Below are 18,989 nucleotides of genomic sequence, written 5' to 3' on the forward strand. Positions count from 1 at the left end.
CGTAAGCTCTTAGTTTAACTTTAAACCCTTTTCTATCGAGATCTTAAACGTATACTCTTAATAAAGGATACGCGCGATACCCGTACGCATAAATTCCGTACTAATCTAGCCTTAGGTTACTCGTTAGCTCCCTTATAAGCGTAGGTATATACTATCTAAAGTAAATAGTAAACTAGGTATTAAATAATTTATAAGGCGAGTAAAGATCGTATATATAACTCGGGTTTATATTTATTAAATATACCGTAGCCTTTACGTACTTAGGCTATAGCTTCTCTAGGAGCCTTACTCCTATCCTTATTTTAATCGATTTAACGATAACGGATTATCTAGTTCTCTTATCCTTATTAATTAACTCTTTAATATTCGCCGGTAATAACTCGAGATTAATGCCTTCTTCTTAAACCTAGATCTCGTATCCGGTTAGGCCTTTAATCCCGATTATTACTCGCTTATTATTATATTATAACTTATAAATCGAGAGGCAAAACTATCGTCGTACCTATCTTTTAAAGAGTTAAATAGTTTTCGTAACTAAGTAACCTTATTTACTCTTAAGGGTTTTTACCTAAAGCATTCTGTTATATTTATTTTTAATAACGAGTATTTATTTAAAGCTATCGTATCCTTTCGGAAAGTTAAATAAATCCTAATATATACGCTAAAAAGGATATAACGAGCGATATAATAATAATCGGTGCGAGATTACTCTCTTATTTATCGTAAGCTTATAGTACTCGCATTTAAACGTAAGTATATCGTTAATCTAGACATTCTAGACATGCTTTACGAGTACTCTAAGCGCCTCCGGGCTAAGGTACCTAGCTCTAAAGTACTAGAGTTACTCGAAGCTTTCTCTCGGTTTTATTTAATCTTTTGATTTTTTTTATCAGATTTTTCTTTCTTTAGTAATCGGAATAATAACGAGCGATGTTACGCTATATAGTATTATTAAAGGCGTACGGAGTAGTATTACAGGAAGAATTTACGAATAAACGGAAAACTATTTAAATTTAAAGAATATTAAGTTATAACGACGTTCGAGCTTTTTTATAATAAACTTATTCTTAATCGACCTCCGGCGAAGGAAGTAATTAAAACTATAGTACTAGATATTAATAACAAGAAGCTTTACTACGGAAATAATATTAATATGGAAATCTTTAACGAGAATAATATCTTTAAGTATTAGGTCGATCGTAAGCTTATCCGACTTATCCTAAAGGTAGTTCTTAATAACGCGAATATTAGTACCAGTAATACGAAAGCTCGTAATATTAGCTTCGATAATCTACCTATCTTTAACGGGAACGAAGAAGCCTTTAATTAATAATTCCCGGTTATTAATAAGGTAAATAGCTTCGTAATTATCGAAAATAGTACTCTCGGAAAAGAGGTATCGTATTAAATCCATAGTAAAAAATACCCCTACGCTAGAGGTTATATAAACGATATATAGGTCGATTATCATTACGTTAATATTACTGGATTAATTATTATTTTTATTATGCTTATTCCGAAGAGAATTAATTCCAGAGCTGCCTTAATTAGGAGCGGTAACCTTTTAACCGTCGCTTTTAATAAAAGCTTAGAATAAGGCGAAGTCGCTTAAGTTATACCGTTATTTAACGGCTAGTTTTACGTCGTCGGGTTAATACGAGATTTATCGTAGCGTTTTACCGGTAATAACGAATTAAAGGTTAGCGTATACCTCCGGAACCTAGCGATACCGTTTATTATATAGATACTTATAAGCTCTAGTATTATTAGTCGAGCTACTAGAGCTACTAGAGTTACTAGCGTTAATCTCTCCAGCTTTATATCCTAAAATAGCTCTTTAATACGTAGCTAAAATATAAAGGTCCGATTTATTTATCTTCTTATCCTCGGTAATAAGAGCTCCGAATACTTTACTTAACTTTATAAAGGAAAGAGGCTATCGTTTAAGCCGGTCCGCCGTAGTTAGTTTAATAGTTACGTAAGTAGCTTAATCTAAAGCGATCTTAGCTTTAATAACTTCGAGGAAATTCTTCGCTCCGAATACGCCTTAGATTTCGTTAATATCGTAAGCGAAAGCTCGGTAGTAAGCGTTATTTTAAGCAGTAAAGAATTACTCGCCGTAAAGTATCCCCGCCTTTACCTTTTATAAGACCTCGCGGTACTTCTAACGAATAAGCCTTTACGTAATAATAAAGGTAGAAGCGAGGTAGTCGCAAAGTAATCTTACAATATTTTAAACGTTCGGCTTAAGTCCTTAAGCTTTAAGCTATATATTAACGAACTCGAGATAATTAATAAAGACTAAGGATATAATCTAATAATAAAAAGCTCGGTAACTTTTACCGGCGATAGTAACCTAAGACTCCTAAGAGCGACTTTATGCGAGTAATTACTTATACTTTTCGATAAAGAAGTAGCGCGGGTTTTCGGCTAAAGCCTTTAGCTCCTTCTTATAAGTCTTAGGATCTTTCTTAACTTATTCGTAAAAAGCTTCGAGGTATTACTTCCTCGCTCGCTTCTTTTCTTAAGTAATAAATTTTTCGAGCAATAAGAGTATCGCCGAGCTTAGCTTATAATCGTTCGCATTAAGATTCATATTCTTCTAGATATCGAATTACTTGGCGTAGTTTTAAAAAGTAATAAACCATTATAAATATTCGTCGAAGTTACGAAGGTTAATATTAATAGGTAACTTTTTAATAGAGAAATCTCCGCTGGTGCTAATAGTTGCTATAAATATATTACTCGAGAGGAAAACGAAAGCGATATAAATGAAAGCGATATTTAAAAGAAAAACGATTAATCGAAAGATTAAAGACATTAAAATAAATATTAAGATTACTTGAAAGCTTATATAGTAAGACCTTAATTAACTTAGCTCCTTAAAAGAGCTACCGGGCTTATAATTATTACGTATATCGGAAGAGCTACGTAGGTACTAAGGTTACTTCTTAAGAGTAACGGAAGGTAGAAAGAAGAAGGTAAATTAACTATCTAAGAAGGAAGGAAATAAATAAAGGAGATACGAGCTACTTATATATAGATAATAAGAAGCTATAAGCTATATTATATAAGCGAGCTAGAAGCTATGTTAAGTAAGCGAGCAACTAGAGAGGAAGTAGGGAGCTATGTACAGGTAGCTCTCTACGTGACAATATAGTAAAAAAATAAAAAAAAGGAAAGGAAGGAGATTAACAAACCGATTAAACCGTAAGTTAATAAATGCTTGATAACGTTAGCGAAAACGAGAACGTCCCGTAAACGGAAACCGTTAATAGAGGTACGGCTAGTTATTTATTAATAAGCGACGGAAAACGCGACAACGGGGTTAGGAAATATTAATAATATTTATTTATACGGGATATATATAATACTTATAACGGTTAATAATTATATCCGTTAATCGCGTATTCCGTGTACGTCGGACCCCGGCTCTCTTTATCGTAATAAATACGTAAAGCGTCTACGTAACGATGGTAAGGAAAGGTACGAACGTCCGCTGGACGGGTAACGGCCGAGCGGGGGTAGTAGTCGTACGCGGGATAATAAGAGTCTAAAGGAGAACGATAACCTCCTAAGCGGCGGGTTTAAAACTAAGGGGGACGCTCTCTCGTTATAAAACTGATTAATACGTAATTAAACCAAAGGAATAACGAAATAAGAAAGGTTAGCTTTATTAAAACCGTTACGACGGCGATATTACTTACGTTATTATTATTACTTTCGTCGATAGGAGAAATAAGCGTAAGACGTCATACTAAGCGACGGGGGATAGGAATAGGAAAACCTAAGAGGCCGGGAAACGAAGAAGAGGATATCTATTAATATTACGTTAATTAAGAATTAACTGAATATACTATAGAACGCGCAAATTAAAAAGAAAGCTATATCTCGACGAAATACGGCCATAATGCAATAGGCTATACCTATTATAAGGCCCTAGCTAGTGCTAGGGCTAAGTATATAATTAGTACCTACGAAGTATAAGGCCAGTAGTTATAGGTACGGCCTATAGGGCATACTTTCTCCTTTTTCTCTTTGTTTAGCTTTAGTTTATTAATATACGGCCTTTACCTAGCGAATAGCTTGTAAAATCGTAATACCTAATAATATGTCACGTAAAACGTAGACGCTTACATTCACGCTTTGCGGTATGTAGGCTTATATAGGCTGGTTTAATTACTACGTAATATACCCTCTAGTTTTTAAACACCTCTAGTAGGTGGGTTAACAACTGCTAACGTCCGACCGCCTCTTAGGGCCCCTCGTGGAGAATTAATCCCCCTACCTCTTAGCGCGACGCCTTACTACTAGTTCTAGTCTAGCTCTGGGGCTTTACCGTATAAGGGGCTGCATTTTACTATATACGTATAATTAAAGGAACCGAACCACTAAGCCAAGCACCTTGGAGCGCTAACCGGGCTCATAACTATCACGTAAAACGTAGACGCCTACATTTACGCTTTGCGGTATATAGGCTTATATGGGCTGGTTTAATTACTACGTAACATATCCTAATTAAATTTATCATTTCGTCGCTATTCTAACGCTGTTCCTTTTTATATTACGCTTTAAGCGTTCTTTCTTTACGTTTCAAGCGTGGTTTAACTTTATTAAACGTTATATTCGAATGCTTTATTATCTTTCTTTAGAAAAAAAATATCCGCCTTTTTAACCGCCGATTTCGTCGATTTCGTCGTTCTTTTATTTCGAAATTCTCGTTTAAATTATATTTTCTTAGGTTCTCAATCGTTTCTTCAGTTATCTTCTATCGGTCCTCGTTCGTAATTACTACTGACGCGTATATTTAAAAGTTAATATCATTTTTCTGATTATCAACTTTACCATATTAATATCGCCTTTCTTATTATTAATTCCGTTCATTAAGATATTATTAAACCGTTACCTTTTTTATTAGTCTTCTTTTGTAAGTACCGTCGGCGCGTATATATAAAGATTAATACCGCCTTTCCGACTATTAACTTTATTAACTACCGCTTCCTTAAGTACTATATCGCCGTTCTTATTATTAATTCCGTTCGCTTTGATATTAATTCCGTAAAACGATAAAGAAAATTAATTTAGCTTTTTATTACGGTTTTACAGACTATTCACTAAGTAAAAGCCGTATATTAATAAATTAAAGCTAAAGAAAGAAAAAAGGAGGGAAAGTATACCCTATAAGCTGTACTTATAATAGCTAGCCTTATTTTCTATAAGTATTACGAGTCTGATTACGTACTATATCTTAATACTAGCTAGGGCCCTATAATAGGCATAACCTATTATAAACTTAGCACTATTTAAATAAAATTAAAGTTATAAATAACTATAATTAATTAATTTACTAACTAGAAACAGTAGCTAGGAAGAATAAAAACTAAAATAAATAAATAATAAAAAAATTTAATAAATTAAATAAATTAATAGCTATAGGTTGTAATATCTATAGAACTAAGTCTAATTTATGAAAATATAGGTACGAAATCTATATAAACACTTATCTGAAAGGCTACATAGCTTAGTCCTACCGTACTACCACACTAGGTAATAAGTATATTCTCGTAGTAACGAAAATAAGCACTTGCCTTTTAAAGAATAAAAAGGCGAGTGCTTAGTAAAAGGCGGTCGCCTATATAGCTAGGAAAAGGGTAAGCTAAAACAGTCACCGCCTAGAAGGTACTCTCGTACCAGTATAAGTACCTCTATACTTTATACTCCAGTGCTTATCACGCACCTTCTTGTTGCTCTCTTACAATTCTATACATTACTAAACGTTTCATTTATTGCATTTATCTCGAAATTACTATCTAAATTACGTATGCTTCCGTTTTTTAATTATTTTTTATCAGACCTTTTTCGTAGATATTAACGCGTATATTTAAAAGCTAATACCGTCTTTCTGATCATTAATTTATCTAGTTATCGTTTAAGGGACAGGGGATTAGCTAGGCTAGTCTGCAACCTCGTCTTCAGACAAGACAACTCCTCGATACAGAAGGAGACCTGATGGCTTGTGCATCTTATTGTGTGACAGAATCTGCGTGAACCAACCTCAAATTAAAGATACAGGTTCATGCCAATATACCGATCACCGCCCTTAGATGCGCAGGAAACTTATCTAGGGAACCTCGGGACAAAGATCGGTTTATTCAATGTACCACTTACGTAATATGTTATAGTTTTCAAACCGTTCCGTGGCGATTCCGCCCCCCTTCGCTTCTTTCCCCTAAATATTTCCGCTGTTTTTTTGGGGGGGGGGGGGGGTGTACCGACAACAAGATGAACACCAGTTGTGTACTCATAGGGCGACGTTGGAAAGGAAAACCGAGAGCAAAGTAGACCAAGTAGATACATATATATATATATCAATCCGAACTTGAAGAAGCCCCACCCCAAGAACTCCAACCACGAGTTCTTGCGAGGAAATACCCAACGCAGCGCCATTGACTCCTCAGGTATTTCGAGTATTTCATATTATAATTATCTCTCCCATCCCCGCCTGCTGTCGAGAATATAGGAAGGTCAAGACCACCCTGTATTAGGCATGCCGCTCAAACGGTTGAGACAAGCCCGAGAGCGCAGGATGGCTTTTATGTAAACAAATTCGTAGTGTGCGGTTATATAATCATCCTATAACTTCAGCGTCGAATGTCGAGGCTCGCGCGGGTCGACTCAATGGACGGCCGGACCGAGCTGCTAGAACTTCGTCGTCGTCTCGCGCGTTGCTCGTTTGGGTCTGCTGGGTTGAGCCCGGTCGATCTCGCAAACAGGTTGAGGATATCTGTCAACGTAATCACGCCAATTAGGCGCCCAGATAGATGAGTTCCAGGCAGGGAGGAAGCCGGGACCGAAGGAAAATGACTTCCGCTAAGGGACGTCTGGGATGAAGATGGAGGAGCTGGAAGGACAACTGTGGGGCCGAGTGAGGGAGTCCCGGGCGCCGAAGAGGGTGGAGAGGCCGATTCCACTACCCACATCCTGTGCGAGTGAGTTGCTACTAATTTGGCCACGGTGTGGGCGAGTGTCGAATAAGGGTTCACATAGAAGACGGGGAATGAATCCTTCCCTTTCTCAACTCCCTTCTCCGTCAAGATTACCGAGACGAAGTGCATGCAGGAATTGTGTAATAGCGGGAGACTCGTGGCGTTGATGAGGAGCTTAACATCAGCTGTGGAGATATTTCCGACGACATTCAGGCCATTGTCGACGACAGCTACGCTCGACAAGCCTTCTTGGCTCATAAGATTGAGGGCCTCTGTCAAAGGGCTGTCTGCGCTACGTGGTTATCAGCAACGGGATTTCTTGAGCGTATAATAGGCCCAGTAGCAAAGTACGTACTTGATAGCTATTATCTGCTGAGAACCTACGCCAAGATCACGTAAGACCCTCGGGTAGAGCTCATCGATGACGCGGAAGTTTATGCCCTCGTTCCAGAAGAACTCGAGGAGTTTCAACTGGCTCAGAATGCCAACGACCTCACCGTTGTGATTCGCAACAAGCACGCGGTGTACACCACTGCCGAAGACCTCAATGGCTTTGGTCAGATCTTCATCCCCTTGAAGGGTGACCAGCGACTCCTTTCTGAATATCGGTTGGATGTCACCAAGTGGTATATTAATCCGGGCCTGGGCCTTCTTTGCCAGACTATCATATAACTCGACCAAGTCTTCGCTAGGATGCGCTAAGCCGACCACAACAAGTAAGTATGCATTGAGATCGTTATAGTCGAAGGTAGAGGCGGGGACAGAGCTAGCGGCGTTCTCTCGGATGATCACGACATTGCTCGAGGTGTTCTTGAGGAGCGCCTGGGAAAAGGGTTAGAATTAGACTCGGGAAAAGCGGCGGAGGCACGTAGGAAGTAAGTAGCAGCACCATTGTGGCATCCTGAACACTGGTACCCAACTCCACCCAGGTAACGTCATCTTTGGATACGAGCTCCCCAATAGCGACGTCTCGCCAATCCCTTCCGGCAAACCGGGGATTGTGTCTCGGGGCGGGAGGATGGTTCAGCAGTTCCTGAATGGCAGCCTGGGTAAAGGATGGATGGCGTTGATTCCTCGGGGACGGAGGCACAACTCCCCTCAGGTTCTCGGCGAGACTCGAGCGATGACTATGGCTCGTGACATGCCCCAACTTGTGAAGGCTCGAGGCGGACCCAGTTCGTTGAGGGGGCGGCGGCGAGATGCTGGTCTCTTTGGAATCCCTGCCCCCCCTGGAATATGCTGAGTTGGGATCCATGGTGACAGCGAATTCGATATTGGCCTGATTGAAAAGGCAAAGAGAGGGGTTTAATGTACGTCGATAATGCGCTTGAATCCGACGGAAATAGATGCTATCCAGGATAGCTAAATGTCTTGAGATAAAATAAGATATATATTTACTAGGGCAAATTTTAAAAAGTTAAATATATATATATAATTACGTTTATATGTAATATATAATATATATATAAAAAGTCTTTTATTAATAGTTTTATTACATTATTATATCATTATTAAAGATTTAAATTAACATTTTATTTAATAAAATAATTTATAACTTTACAAAATTAATTATTTATTTATATTTATAATACGATATTTTTATATTTCTTAGATTATAATAGATTATAATAATATAATTACTTTATATATAAATATAAAAGAGTAATAGGAAGGTACGCGATAGGTATTAGGGTATAAGGTACAGAGGTACTTATACCGATACGAGAGTACCTCTTAAGCGGTAACTAATTAAAATTATTATTTTAATATTTGATATATAATAAGTATTAATATTTTATAAAAATAATATATCAAAATCATTTTATAAGAAATAATCTATATATAGTTATTAATTAATATTTAAATTTAATATAGTATGTAATTAATATAATATATTTATATATTTATAAAATTTTTATTATTATTATATAATTAATAAAAAAAATTTTTTTATTATAATATATTATGTAGCTAGAGAGCTACGTAGGCGAGAGTACGCGCGAGGAGCTATCTTACGAGTAACGGGAGGAGGAGCGAAGAGAAAAGGTCTTAGATCTATTTAAGAACGAGCTAAAGAAGTAGAAGTAACGGAGCGAATATATAGGAGCTCCTGTTGCTGAGATAAGTAACGAAGAAGAGTAACCTAAAGAGCTACTTCTACGTGACATAATAAATATTATATTATATAGTAAATAAATAGTAGTAATAAAAGATATATATATATATATATATTAAGTATTTTCATACCTTAGGTAATTTATATACTTAAGGATGCTATATCATTAGCTCAAGAAACTATATTAGGTAGTTACCTACCTCCCATCTAAAGAGGGTAGTTATGTAGCTAGGTACCTATCTCTAATCTATGACATACTTGCCACTGGCTTGCCAGAACCGGTATGCTGTGAAAGCATCGTTCGAGTTACCTTCAACCACCATATAATAACGCCCCCTTTCATAGGCATACACAATACGTCCGCTCTCTACTCGGAGTTTGAGACCAACTCAAGAAACCAACTCGAGAAACCAATTTCCCCGTCTACGCCTTTTGTCTGCTTCTGCTTCTGCCATGGCTACTTATAACAGCACCCCGCTATTTGGAGGGGCACTCATTTGCGACCTGCCAGCCAACTTCGTCGACGTGAGGTATGTATGTCTGCGCATCCATCTTTGGATCTCCCCTACTCTTGCAATGAGACCCAACTTACGTTCTCCGCTCGGTTCTATACGCATAAATCAGCGCCCTCAGGCAGGTACCGGACAACCAAGAGGTGTACATCGACAAGGACGGCTTCACCAGCATCATCTTTGACATCAACGAGCGCGTGGGTGGGCCGGGCACCGGCCCGGAGATTGACGGCCGCGCCTTGACCACACATCTAGAAGAGGTGGTGGCAGAAGACATCGTTAATCTCCATGTTTGGAACACCACCCCAACCCAGTTTTCACGTCTCAAGTACGTACAAGAAGCACCTGTCCGGGTCTCATATGCCACCGCCACCGCCACATTACTAACAGGCGCCCCCCATGCGGGATTGCCTAACGAGCAGCCAGGATATACCTGCATACACGCTCATAGCAACGGTCACGCCGCACCCTGACCCCTCGTCCGCTGGCGTTGGGCAACAGCAGACAGATGTGCAGAACAAACTTACCGCTATCATCCTCACGATGGTACGCCTCGAGCGCGAGAAGACGGATCTGCTCATTACCATCAATGTGCCGCACATACGCGGCGAGTATGACGAAGACGATGTCGACCTCCAGCTCGGCAAACAGGGTAAGCTCATCGGTGACGCTGTCGAGTATGCCTCGAGGATCTGGGAGACCTTCAAGGTCAAGAACTGGGGCCTGTTTAAGGAGGTCTAAAACCCCGGCGGAGGATGATATCAGATGGGGAAAAACTACATGGTATAGTGGGCGTGTAGCACGTCTCTGCTCCGTGAAATGTGGGAAGGGGCACGGACAGGCACGCATCCATCTTCATATGCATAGGATGTATGTTGGGCGGAAATTTTGGGGAATTTTTTTGGTCTTCCCCTCTCGGGCAATATAATGTTACCCTATACCTGCTGCCAGTTTAGCTCTACATCACAGCGACTACCCAAGGTGTTACATACACCGTCTCTCTATCCGAGATCAGGTAAACCCAGGTAGACAATATTCGGTATTCCGCTGCTTAGTTTCGGCGTATAACCCCCCAATCTGTATGGCCCAACTGGCGGGGCATCACGTAACTTGAGACAAGGACCGAAATATACAACAAAGTTCGGCTATTACCCCAAAGGATTGTTATAAGTCCCTCAAGTCTGCTCGCTTTGGAACTCGTTAGCCTACCCTTTCTCATTGATTGATACATCGTTGGTGAACGACTGGCTGTGTGTCAAGGCGGACGTGCCTACATAGCCGGAGAACCTGTTGTGCGTGATCGGCCGTTTCTTCCGGTTACAATGCCGCTGCGATCCCCTGCCTGTCCATGATTCCGTTCATACGACATGGGTTGCTCATGAAGATTCATGCTCGGCTACCTACGCCTTTTAAGGGTACCCGCTATGTACAGACCTATAAGGTTAAGTCCTAGTCGTCCTAGTCGCCATTCACAAGGGAATACCGTTATCCGTCTTCATGGCAGTCTTCGCTGGCAGCGGGTCGGACTGGCTGTCCGCTCTCCACCTCCCTGTCGTCGTCGTCGTCGTCGTCGTCGTCATCGTCGTCGATGATCTTGAGCAACACCACCGCGTCGTCTAGCCCGTCCACGTCCGTCTCCCGTGCCGGCGGCTACTTCTTCTTCTGCTGTTGCTGGAGCTCGTTCCATTTCGCCGAGACGATGGCCATGCGCTCTCCGAACGGCACACCCTTTCCGGTCTGGCTCAGCGCCTTCATCTCTCTGGCCATGAACTCTTGCCATGCGTTCGGCTTCTTCTTTGCGGTGACATCTTTTCCCTCCCTACCCGCCGCCGCCCCGGGAGCCGCCTGCCCAGGGTCGCCGCCCCGAGGGGTCGGCTTAATCTGGTGCAGGTAGCCACGGCACGCGCCGCACCGCTGGCGCTCCGGGTTCACGCTCTTTGAGTGCCGTTTCACTTCGGCGGCGCACCCCGCACACCTCCACACGTACTTGTACTCGATCTCGTAGCTGTGGCGGGTTGTCACCTCGATGCCGCGGTGCGCGAACGCGCGGCCGCACCGACGACCCCACGCTTTGAACTCGGGGCCGTGTGCCGCCCGCGGCTTCCCGTCAAGCATGAACACGGCGAGGTGGCAGAACTCGTGGGCGACCGTGTTGAGGAGGTCCGTCTCGTTCGCGAGCACCTTGGACGCGAGCTCGATGTGCGCGTGGTGTTGTCTTCGCCCCACCTCCTCCTTGCGCACTTCAACCGTGCCATCCGCGTGCTTCGTCGCCGTCGACATGGTCTTGCACTTCCAATGCGCGCGCCCCGCCGTCGTGAGCAGCGTGTTGGACCACTCGATGCGCAGCCCGCCCGTCTCTGCCGTCATACGCGTCAGCTGCCCGTCCGTGACGTTTTCGTCGAGTTCCTGTAGGAAGCTGCGCGCGAGCTCCTCCTTTGTCACGTCGAAAGCCTTCCTCGCGTCCCGCTTTGCCACGCCGACCGTCGCCACCGCGTGTTTGCGCTTCGGCCCTGGCGCCTTGCCGTCGTTGTCCGGTGCGCTCTGACTCTGGCTAGGACGGCTGCCCTCGGGCTTTTCAGGCGAGTGCTTGTCGATCCAGCCGAAGTTCGCTTCCGGGTCCCAGAACTCGCCTTGCTGGGGGTTCCACGGCGATGCAGGGATCTTGGGCCGCTTGGAAGGTGATGCTAGGAGCGTCTTCTTCGGCGTCGGGGGCCCCGTCACGGGGTTCTTGCCTCCTTTAGCAATAGGCTCGTCCGACTCTGAATCCTCGTTGAAGCTGGCCGGGTTGTTAGTACATCCCGTGCTATCCTTGTCGTATCACCATTGGCACGTAGGGGGGCAATGGAGGGTGATGATGGTAGGGGTCAATGTTTTTGCGCCTCACATCTGAAGTTTTTGAAAAACATCGTCAAGGCTTCCTCGTTGGGATGCGTTCAACGAATGTTGCAGGGCTCCTTTGAGAACGGCTTTCTCTACCGCACGCTTAGTGGGACCGACCATAGTCCGCTGGAGTTCCTTGCTAGGAGCGGCCACTTTGTTCTTATCATTCAACGGCGATGGCTGGGATATCAACCTCTGAATAGTTGGACTCCTAGAGCGTCGTGCGGTCGGTGTTGTGGGAAGCTCTGAAGCCGAGTCCCATGAATCCGACTCAGAGGAGGATGCCGAATTAAACTCTGAGACTTCTTCTTCCTCTTCCTCCTCCTCCTCATCTATGTGTGAATGCGCGGTATTTTTCAATGTCCCAGACCTCTCTTCTGGCGTACCCGAGGATGGTTGTTGTCGTTGTCTCGACCGTCTCGGGCCGGTTCGACTCCTCGACTCATCTCCACCTCGCAGATTCCCCTCAAGCCCTCTCACACTCTCCGAAGGCTGGCCCTGCGTCGTGTTTCGTGCAATAGCACCAGGGCCACCTTGGCGAACGGTCGCTGGCACGGGCTCGGGCGCATCTTCAGGGACGCCCCCAACGTCGGTAGTTAATCCTTTGGTGCGGCTGTGGTTGCTTCTATGTTTTGATAATCGGCTGCCCATTTTGTCGGACGCGTCATTCCAGGGCTTCAGGAGAGACCCATCAACGGTTTGTCCCCGGCCTAGCTTCCTACGTCGAAGAGGAGTGGCCTTCACAGCGGCGCCTGATTCGTTGCGCTTCTCTTCTACGTCGTGATCCCGCCCAGATAGCACGTTAACTGTCGCTTGGGCGGTTCCGTTGTCGAGGCTGGTGCTCCTGCTTGTCTCCAGCCAGGTTTGACTACTTTTTTGGTACCGTTGAACGATTAGGTCCACGTCTGGGAACTCGTCGTCGTCGCTGCCCGATCGGTCTCGCACACTGTCATTGCCTTTCCCCCTGCTGGTAGTATACGGTGGCATTGTAAAGCGCCGTCCTGCCTCCTGAAATAAACACGGCCTCGCAGTAGAAAAGCGTGAAGTACCTATGTGTGTATATAGGGCATGGCTGCAATACGATGTTCGTGAGATGTATGTAGGTATATCCTACTAAGTCGGGAGCTCAGAGGAGTTCTACTTTTTGGTAGGGTTGTTCTGCCTCCGAACGGGGCCGTTGCCAGGCAACGAACGAAGGACTGGCGGTGAGGACCGCATATGGCCCACATTAGGCTTTGTTACATAAGCACGGGGTTTGGGTTGTGCTATGCGTAGAATATTCCGATCGAACAACCTCAGGGCAGGTTAACAACCCCACCCGGCCTGCTTATGCAACTGTTGTAACTAGTTCAGTTTGTTTCTTGACTTCATGTTTGTGATGGAAGTTCCTTTTATCGAGTTTACTTGCCCGTTACATGTAACATGGAACAGCGTAAGGAGCCTGTTGACGTAGCTAAGTACCATATGGCGCTAAACGGAGGTCTCTTATCTATGAGTAGGTAGGTATTTACGTACCGTACCTTAGGTCCTTTACCTAATTAGTGCTGGACGCTAGGGCCACCCGAGCCTTCCGAACCCTCTTCCTTCCCGACATGGCCCTTACTTATACCAGTAGGCAGGTAGGTACTTGCGTCGGTACCTGTACCATGTTGAACCTTTGGTACCTAAGGTATGTACCGTCCAACTAACAACCTTAAGAGGGAGGTACATACCTAGGCAGGCAGGGCGTAATGTCCATATATAGAGAATACCTGCCCCTAAAGGAGAGAAGGAATACATACCTAATACCTCTGTGAATCCTTCGCTAATGCAGGTCTAGTATTGGCATTCCTAGTACCTCGTTAGAGTGGATATGTGCTTGTTTGGTGCACAGGACGTCGTCGCTAACTGGTATCCAAGAATAGAACGTCTAGCGATCAACGGACGCGATGCGACGCTGGCATCTACGCGGTAGGTGTATAAAAACTAGTATACTTATCTATTAGTGCGTGCTGTGCTGCGCATGCTTATATAGGTATAGTCTATAGAGGTATGGATCAGTGGAATAAAGGAAAAAAAAAAGGCCTCCGAGGTGGAATCAGGAGGATGGCGATACTAACTGCAAATGACTGCTTACCTAGGAGCGTACTGGGGCTGGGTGTTAGTAAAGGAGGCTGCCTACCTACCTTACTGCATAGGTGTCCCTGAGCCTTGCGTATTTCTGGTTAAGCCTGTTTATTATTGGTGTGCGTCGGCGCCAGAGAGACAAAGGATAGAAAGAAGACAGACCGGCAGTAGCATAGGTATCTTAGGTACCTTCTTAAGGCGAGATGGATAATACCTTGCTTACACATGGCACCTCACACCGTCCTCCTACCGATGGGATAACCGGATCTTTATGTTGCTACTATTTAGTTGTGCCGTCGCACATACGAACGCTGAGGCGCCGCATGGGTTAAGTGCTGTTAGAGGTACCTACATAGCATCCACTGAATAGGTACCTCTCTATGTAGGAAGATGAGGTTTATCTAAATGTTAACCCCTACGTAGAGTCTACAAGTTCTCGTCTTCTCAGGGTATCCTCGCGCTCCCTTCCCACAGTGGGAGGTACCTAGTGCTAGTAGGACTTGCCTTCACTTACTACCTAAAGGTACCTATGCCTATGCGGCGGTCTCTGGATTAGGGTCTGTTCGTCCCCAACTTGCTCGCCAGCTGGGAAAACACACATCCCATCGTTGGTTACTATGGATCGGAAGAGCATACTACAGGCAATTGATAAGAGCGTGAGAGTCGGGGTCCTCGTTCTGGTAGGACCCAATGCTGTTTGTTGGATTGCCCACCTGGCTGTCACGCAAAGACCGGAGCTGTTGGGGCGGATTAGATACCTAGGTACCTAGGGGTAGGAGGTAAGAGGCAGCTTTACTCATACGCGTACCCATATACAGTCACTGCTTGCTATGTGCCTTAGGTATGCCTGTGCGGTAGATACCTTTGTTCAGCGTACAACTCAGTATAACTAGGTACCTAGGTATGTAGGTAGGTAGGTTGGTGGGTAGGTAGATAGGTATGTGCGGAAATTCGTCATCGAAAGCGGGATGCCTCAGGCACTCGAGAGAAAGGCAAGGTAGGTTATTATCGTATTGCATGCGCGAGAGACGGGAAACCAGCGGTACCTGCATGCAACTATAATATTACTAGCCCCTCGAGGCGTTGGACGCGTCTCCCTCCCAGCCGAGCATGGCATTGGACGCCACCACCGCACAACCCCATCGCTTGTTGCCAACATCGTGCTGGTGCGTGCGATGCGGTACCGACAGAGCTTTTTTCCATCGATAGGATATGCTGAGATGGGATGTGGCTGGGAGGTTGGGATGGATGTGTAGCCCTCCCTTTTCAAACCGGCCGGCGATGCGTCCAACTTAGGTCCGATTCTATGACGTTGCACTGAACCTAACGAGCACGTACGGAGAGTACGCATTCCGATCCTACCTGTATATGTAGGTACGTTGGCGTGGCGTAGCCATAGCTGGAGGTGCCGGGCTGGGTTTGCGTCACTCGCTACGTATTATCACCCCCACCATACACGAACGTGTACCCATGTACGCATGCGCGTGCATATTCGCGGACGCGCAGCGACGCCTAACTGCATTGGCAGCGCCACGCAGGTCGTATTTCCCGTCTCGAATCACCTGCTGGGCACGGGTGGCGAGAGAGAGAGAGAGAGAGAGAGAGAGAGAGAGAGAGAGAGAGAGAGGGAGAGAGAAGTTGGGGAAGAAGGCGATTTGGTTGGGTGCGGGCGAAGCTAAAAATACGAGGAAAATACGATGTTGGTTCGCACCACATCTTTTTTTCTCTGGAGAGGAGGAATAGGAATCATAGTGGACGATTAACTTGGGACTGGTCGACCTGGGTTGAGGATATTTATCATGGGTAACTTAGCCTACATACATTCTAAGGCGGGAAGCAGCCATATAATACTGCTAAATAGGAACACCTTAAGCGTTTAAAACTAGTAGTTGCTGATACATAGTCGATAAGCAGCACCTCGGATGGCTTGATGGACATACATGACGAGTAGATCTGGTAGTTACTCTGCTCACAATATGAGTGAGCACTGGAAATCCTACTACGACAACAGCATAACCTGTCTGCCCCTATACCTGGCCCTTGCTCATGACGAACTTATCAGCCAATAGAGAGACACATCTTTCCTGCAACTTGATCCTCGAGGGCTTCTTTTAGTAACTAACCTACACGTACATCAGGTAGATACCTACCTAACCTTACAGACCTCATGGCTACATAAGGACAGGTAGGAGGTAAGTATCTACATGGGTATATTAGGTACTACGTATGCTAATGATCCCTGGTAGGTACGTATATGCGGATCCATGGGTACTTGTCACGGCTGAGTACATGGGTACCTGCCTCAGGTACCTTGATATGCAGTCCTTTCTAGCGTAACGTCATTCTCTAACACGCTGCAGTGAAGAGAAGAGCCTACAGCAGATAGCTGAATACGTCCGGGAGGTAGCAAATCAAAGGCTGGGACCAGGTACGTACCGATAGGAGGCGGATTCACCCCTTTCGTTGCATTGCCTCAGGGAGTGGCCCCACAATACGTAGTAAGTACCTACATAGCCACGTCCCATCTTTGCCCTCCTGGTTAGGTCTGTCTCATATCATGATCTTACCCTCTGTCATACCTATGTATATATGCACTGTCCCAAGCACGGTTAGGGAGGTATGGACAATCTTTGCTGTCCCTATTTGCAAACTGGAGATTAAAAAAAAAAGGGGGGGATAAGAGGCCTGCCTCCCTATAGTATGGACATGTACACAGAAGTCGGTAGGTACCTTAGGTGCTCGCATGCCAGGTGCGCACCACCTACACGTAGGTACGTTTAGCAGTGGGCGTAGGATCAGTCAGCCCCGTTTCCTTGACGGCATAAAGGGTTATGTACCTATATAATTCAAATGCTAGCCTGGGCATATCGCCCGATCAAGGTTCGGACCTTAGGCAGACGGAAGAAGCTACTGAAATGCGTACCTGCATCGCAAAAGAATGCAGTGGAATACGAGGTAATGGACCAAGGTAGGTACATTAGATGGCTGGCTTTCGGATTTATTAGTACAGGCAAGGTACCGGAATACCTCTGAGTTAGGGGCTGAGTATACGGTGTGTGATGAACCGGCAGGCACTGTACCCGACCCTGCTCGCCTGCGCAGCAAGGGAGGGAGGGATACGCGCGGGTATATGCCTATTACGTAGTACGTACCTGCTATGTATATGCACGGTATCGTAGGTACGTGAGGTGCTTAGTGAACGAAACCTGCGGACTGGGCTTGCGCTAAGTTCTGCCCGTCCGATCCCCCTGGATCTTTTCTCCTTTCCGGTTCCTCTCTTGATTCTCGATCTCCGAGTTTCCATTCATCCCCCTTTCCCCCCGCCCCATGACAAAATTCGTTACTTGTTTTACATTCGCTTTTGTCCACCAACAACCACTGCTCGCTCTTCTTTTTTCTCTCTCTCTCTCGACACTCCTTTCCCCCCCCTCCCCCCCCAACCTCTTCCTGTTCCTGCCTTTCTTGTTGCCGTCTTGTCGCTTCGTCTCTGCGTGGAAACCGTCAGGAAGAGCGCGAGGATTCCCAGGGTACGGAAACGCGAACGAGGGAAGAATTCGACAACCCCGTACATCGTTCTCTATACATCGTACGCCATCCCTACACCACGAGACACGTCGGGCGAACCTGCCAGTCCCGCGTCCTCTCGTTACGGCGAGGCACCACCCAACGGTCTTGTCTCCGTCGTTCCGCCCGTTGAATTTCACCGTGGCAGACTTTCGTTCTGCGGACCGCAGCCGAGGCCGACCTTGAACACCAGACAGATCCCCCTCCATCCGGCTCTCTGACAGGCGTCGTCCGCGGACCTTGGGGAATCGGGTGTCAGTTGTCAAGCACGATTGAGCCATCGCCCACCAGGAAGTATCGACAGACCGGGCCATCCGCCGAGGAAGACACCAGAGGAGCCACGGGCGTATTTGCAGTTGGAATTCTCCAGATTCGCCAATCAGCACGTTGCCAGCGAACGGCCCTGCTTTGACCGTCAATTGCCTGCCGTGTTCTCTCCCCACCTGGTCAGGGGCTCGCCGGCGCTAATCCCTCCCCCCTACGTTGGCTTCCATCACTCCTGTCAACGGACCCAACTGGGCAGCCCGCAAAATAAGTCAATCGACCTTTGCTAGTGAATCGTCCGTCTCCCGCCTGCTGGTCCCGTCTCCGACCTAGTATACACACAGCACGTATACATAAACACAGAACACGTACCAAGTCGACAAACAAACAGTCCGTATCGCCATCATCGAACTACATCCTCACCCAGTCACAAGGATCAACTTCTGCCCGTGGCCGGCCACATCGACTCGAACATCACTACACTTATAATCTTAATTCTGCCTCCGTCCTAAACATTCTCCACCGCAGCTGAGTCTACCTGATGATTCTCTAATTCGTGAG

At 45.3% G+C, this 18,989-nt stretch overlaps 4 protein-coding genes across 4 annotated transcripts; 2 read left to right on the forward strand and 2 right to left on the reverse strand.

Moving 5' to 3' along the window:
* Window positions 1-6,544: 6,544 nt before the first annotated feature.
* On the reverse strand, window positions 6,545-8,394 carry GGS23DRAFT_474944 (uncharacterized protein). Its single transcript, XM_051514255.1, has 3 exons — window positions 7,876-8,394; window positions 7,342-7,808; window positions 6,545-7,278 (listed from the first exon to the last, which is right to left on the reverse strand). Exons 1-3 carry the CDS (start codon window positions 8,239-8,241, stop codon window positions 6,642-6,644), a joined length of 1,470 nt encoding a protein of 489 aa, XP_051367045.1. The 5' UTR covers window positions 8,242-8,394; the 3' UTR covers window positions 6,545-6,641.
* Window positions 8,395-9,555: 1,161 nt separating this feature from the next.
* On the forward strand, window positions 9,556-10,355 carry GGS23DRAFT_608312 (Mog1p/PsbP-like protein; the record flags this gene model as incomplete). Its single annotated transcript, XM_051520185.1, has 3 exons — window positions 9,556-9,632; window positions 9,727-9,942; window positions 10,037-10,355. The coding sequence occupies 3 exons, from the start codon at window positions 9,556-9,558 to the stop codon at window positions 10,353-10,355; spliced, it is 612 nt and encodes a 203-aa protein (XP_051367046.1).
* A 909-nt stretch (window positions 10,356-11,264) lies between these two features.
* Window positions 11,265-13,481, reverse strand: GGS23DRAFT_608313 (SprT-like family-domain-containing protein; the record flags this gene model as incomplete). Its single annotated transcript, XM_051520186.1, has 2 exons — window positions 11,265-12,390; window positions 12,499-13,481. The coding sequence occupies 2 exons, from the start codon at window positions 13,479-13,481 to the stop codon at window positions 11,265-11,267; spliced, it is 2,109 nt and encodes a 702-aa protein (XP_051367047.1).
* Window positions 13,482-17,877: 4,396 nt separating this feature from the next.
* Window positions 17,878-18,890, forward strand: GGS23DRAFT_475085 (uncharacterized protein). Its single transcript, XM_051514256.1, has 3 exons — window positions 17,878-18,186; window positions 18,362-18,592; window positions 18,746-18,890. Exons 1-2 carry the CDS (start codon window positions 17,928-17,930, stop codon window positions 18,574-18,576), a joined length of 474 nt encoding a protein of 157 aa, XP_051367048.1. The 5' UTR covers window positions 17,878-17,927; the 3' UTR covers window positions 18,577-18,592; window positions 18,746-18,890.
* The last annotated feature ends 99 nt before the right edge of the window (window positions 18,891-18,989 follow it).

Source organism: Durotheca rogersii (genome assembly GCF_024521655.1).
Source record: "Durotheca rogersii strain YMJ 92031201 chromosome Unknown GGS23scaffold_66, whole genome shotgun sequence".
Taxonomy (NCBI): Eukaryota; Fungi; Ascomycota; class Sordariomycetes; order Xylariales; family Xylariaceae; genus Durotheca; species Durotheca rogersii.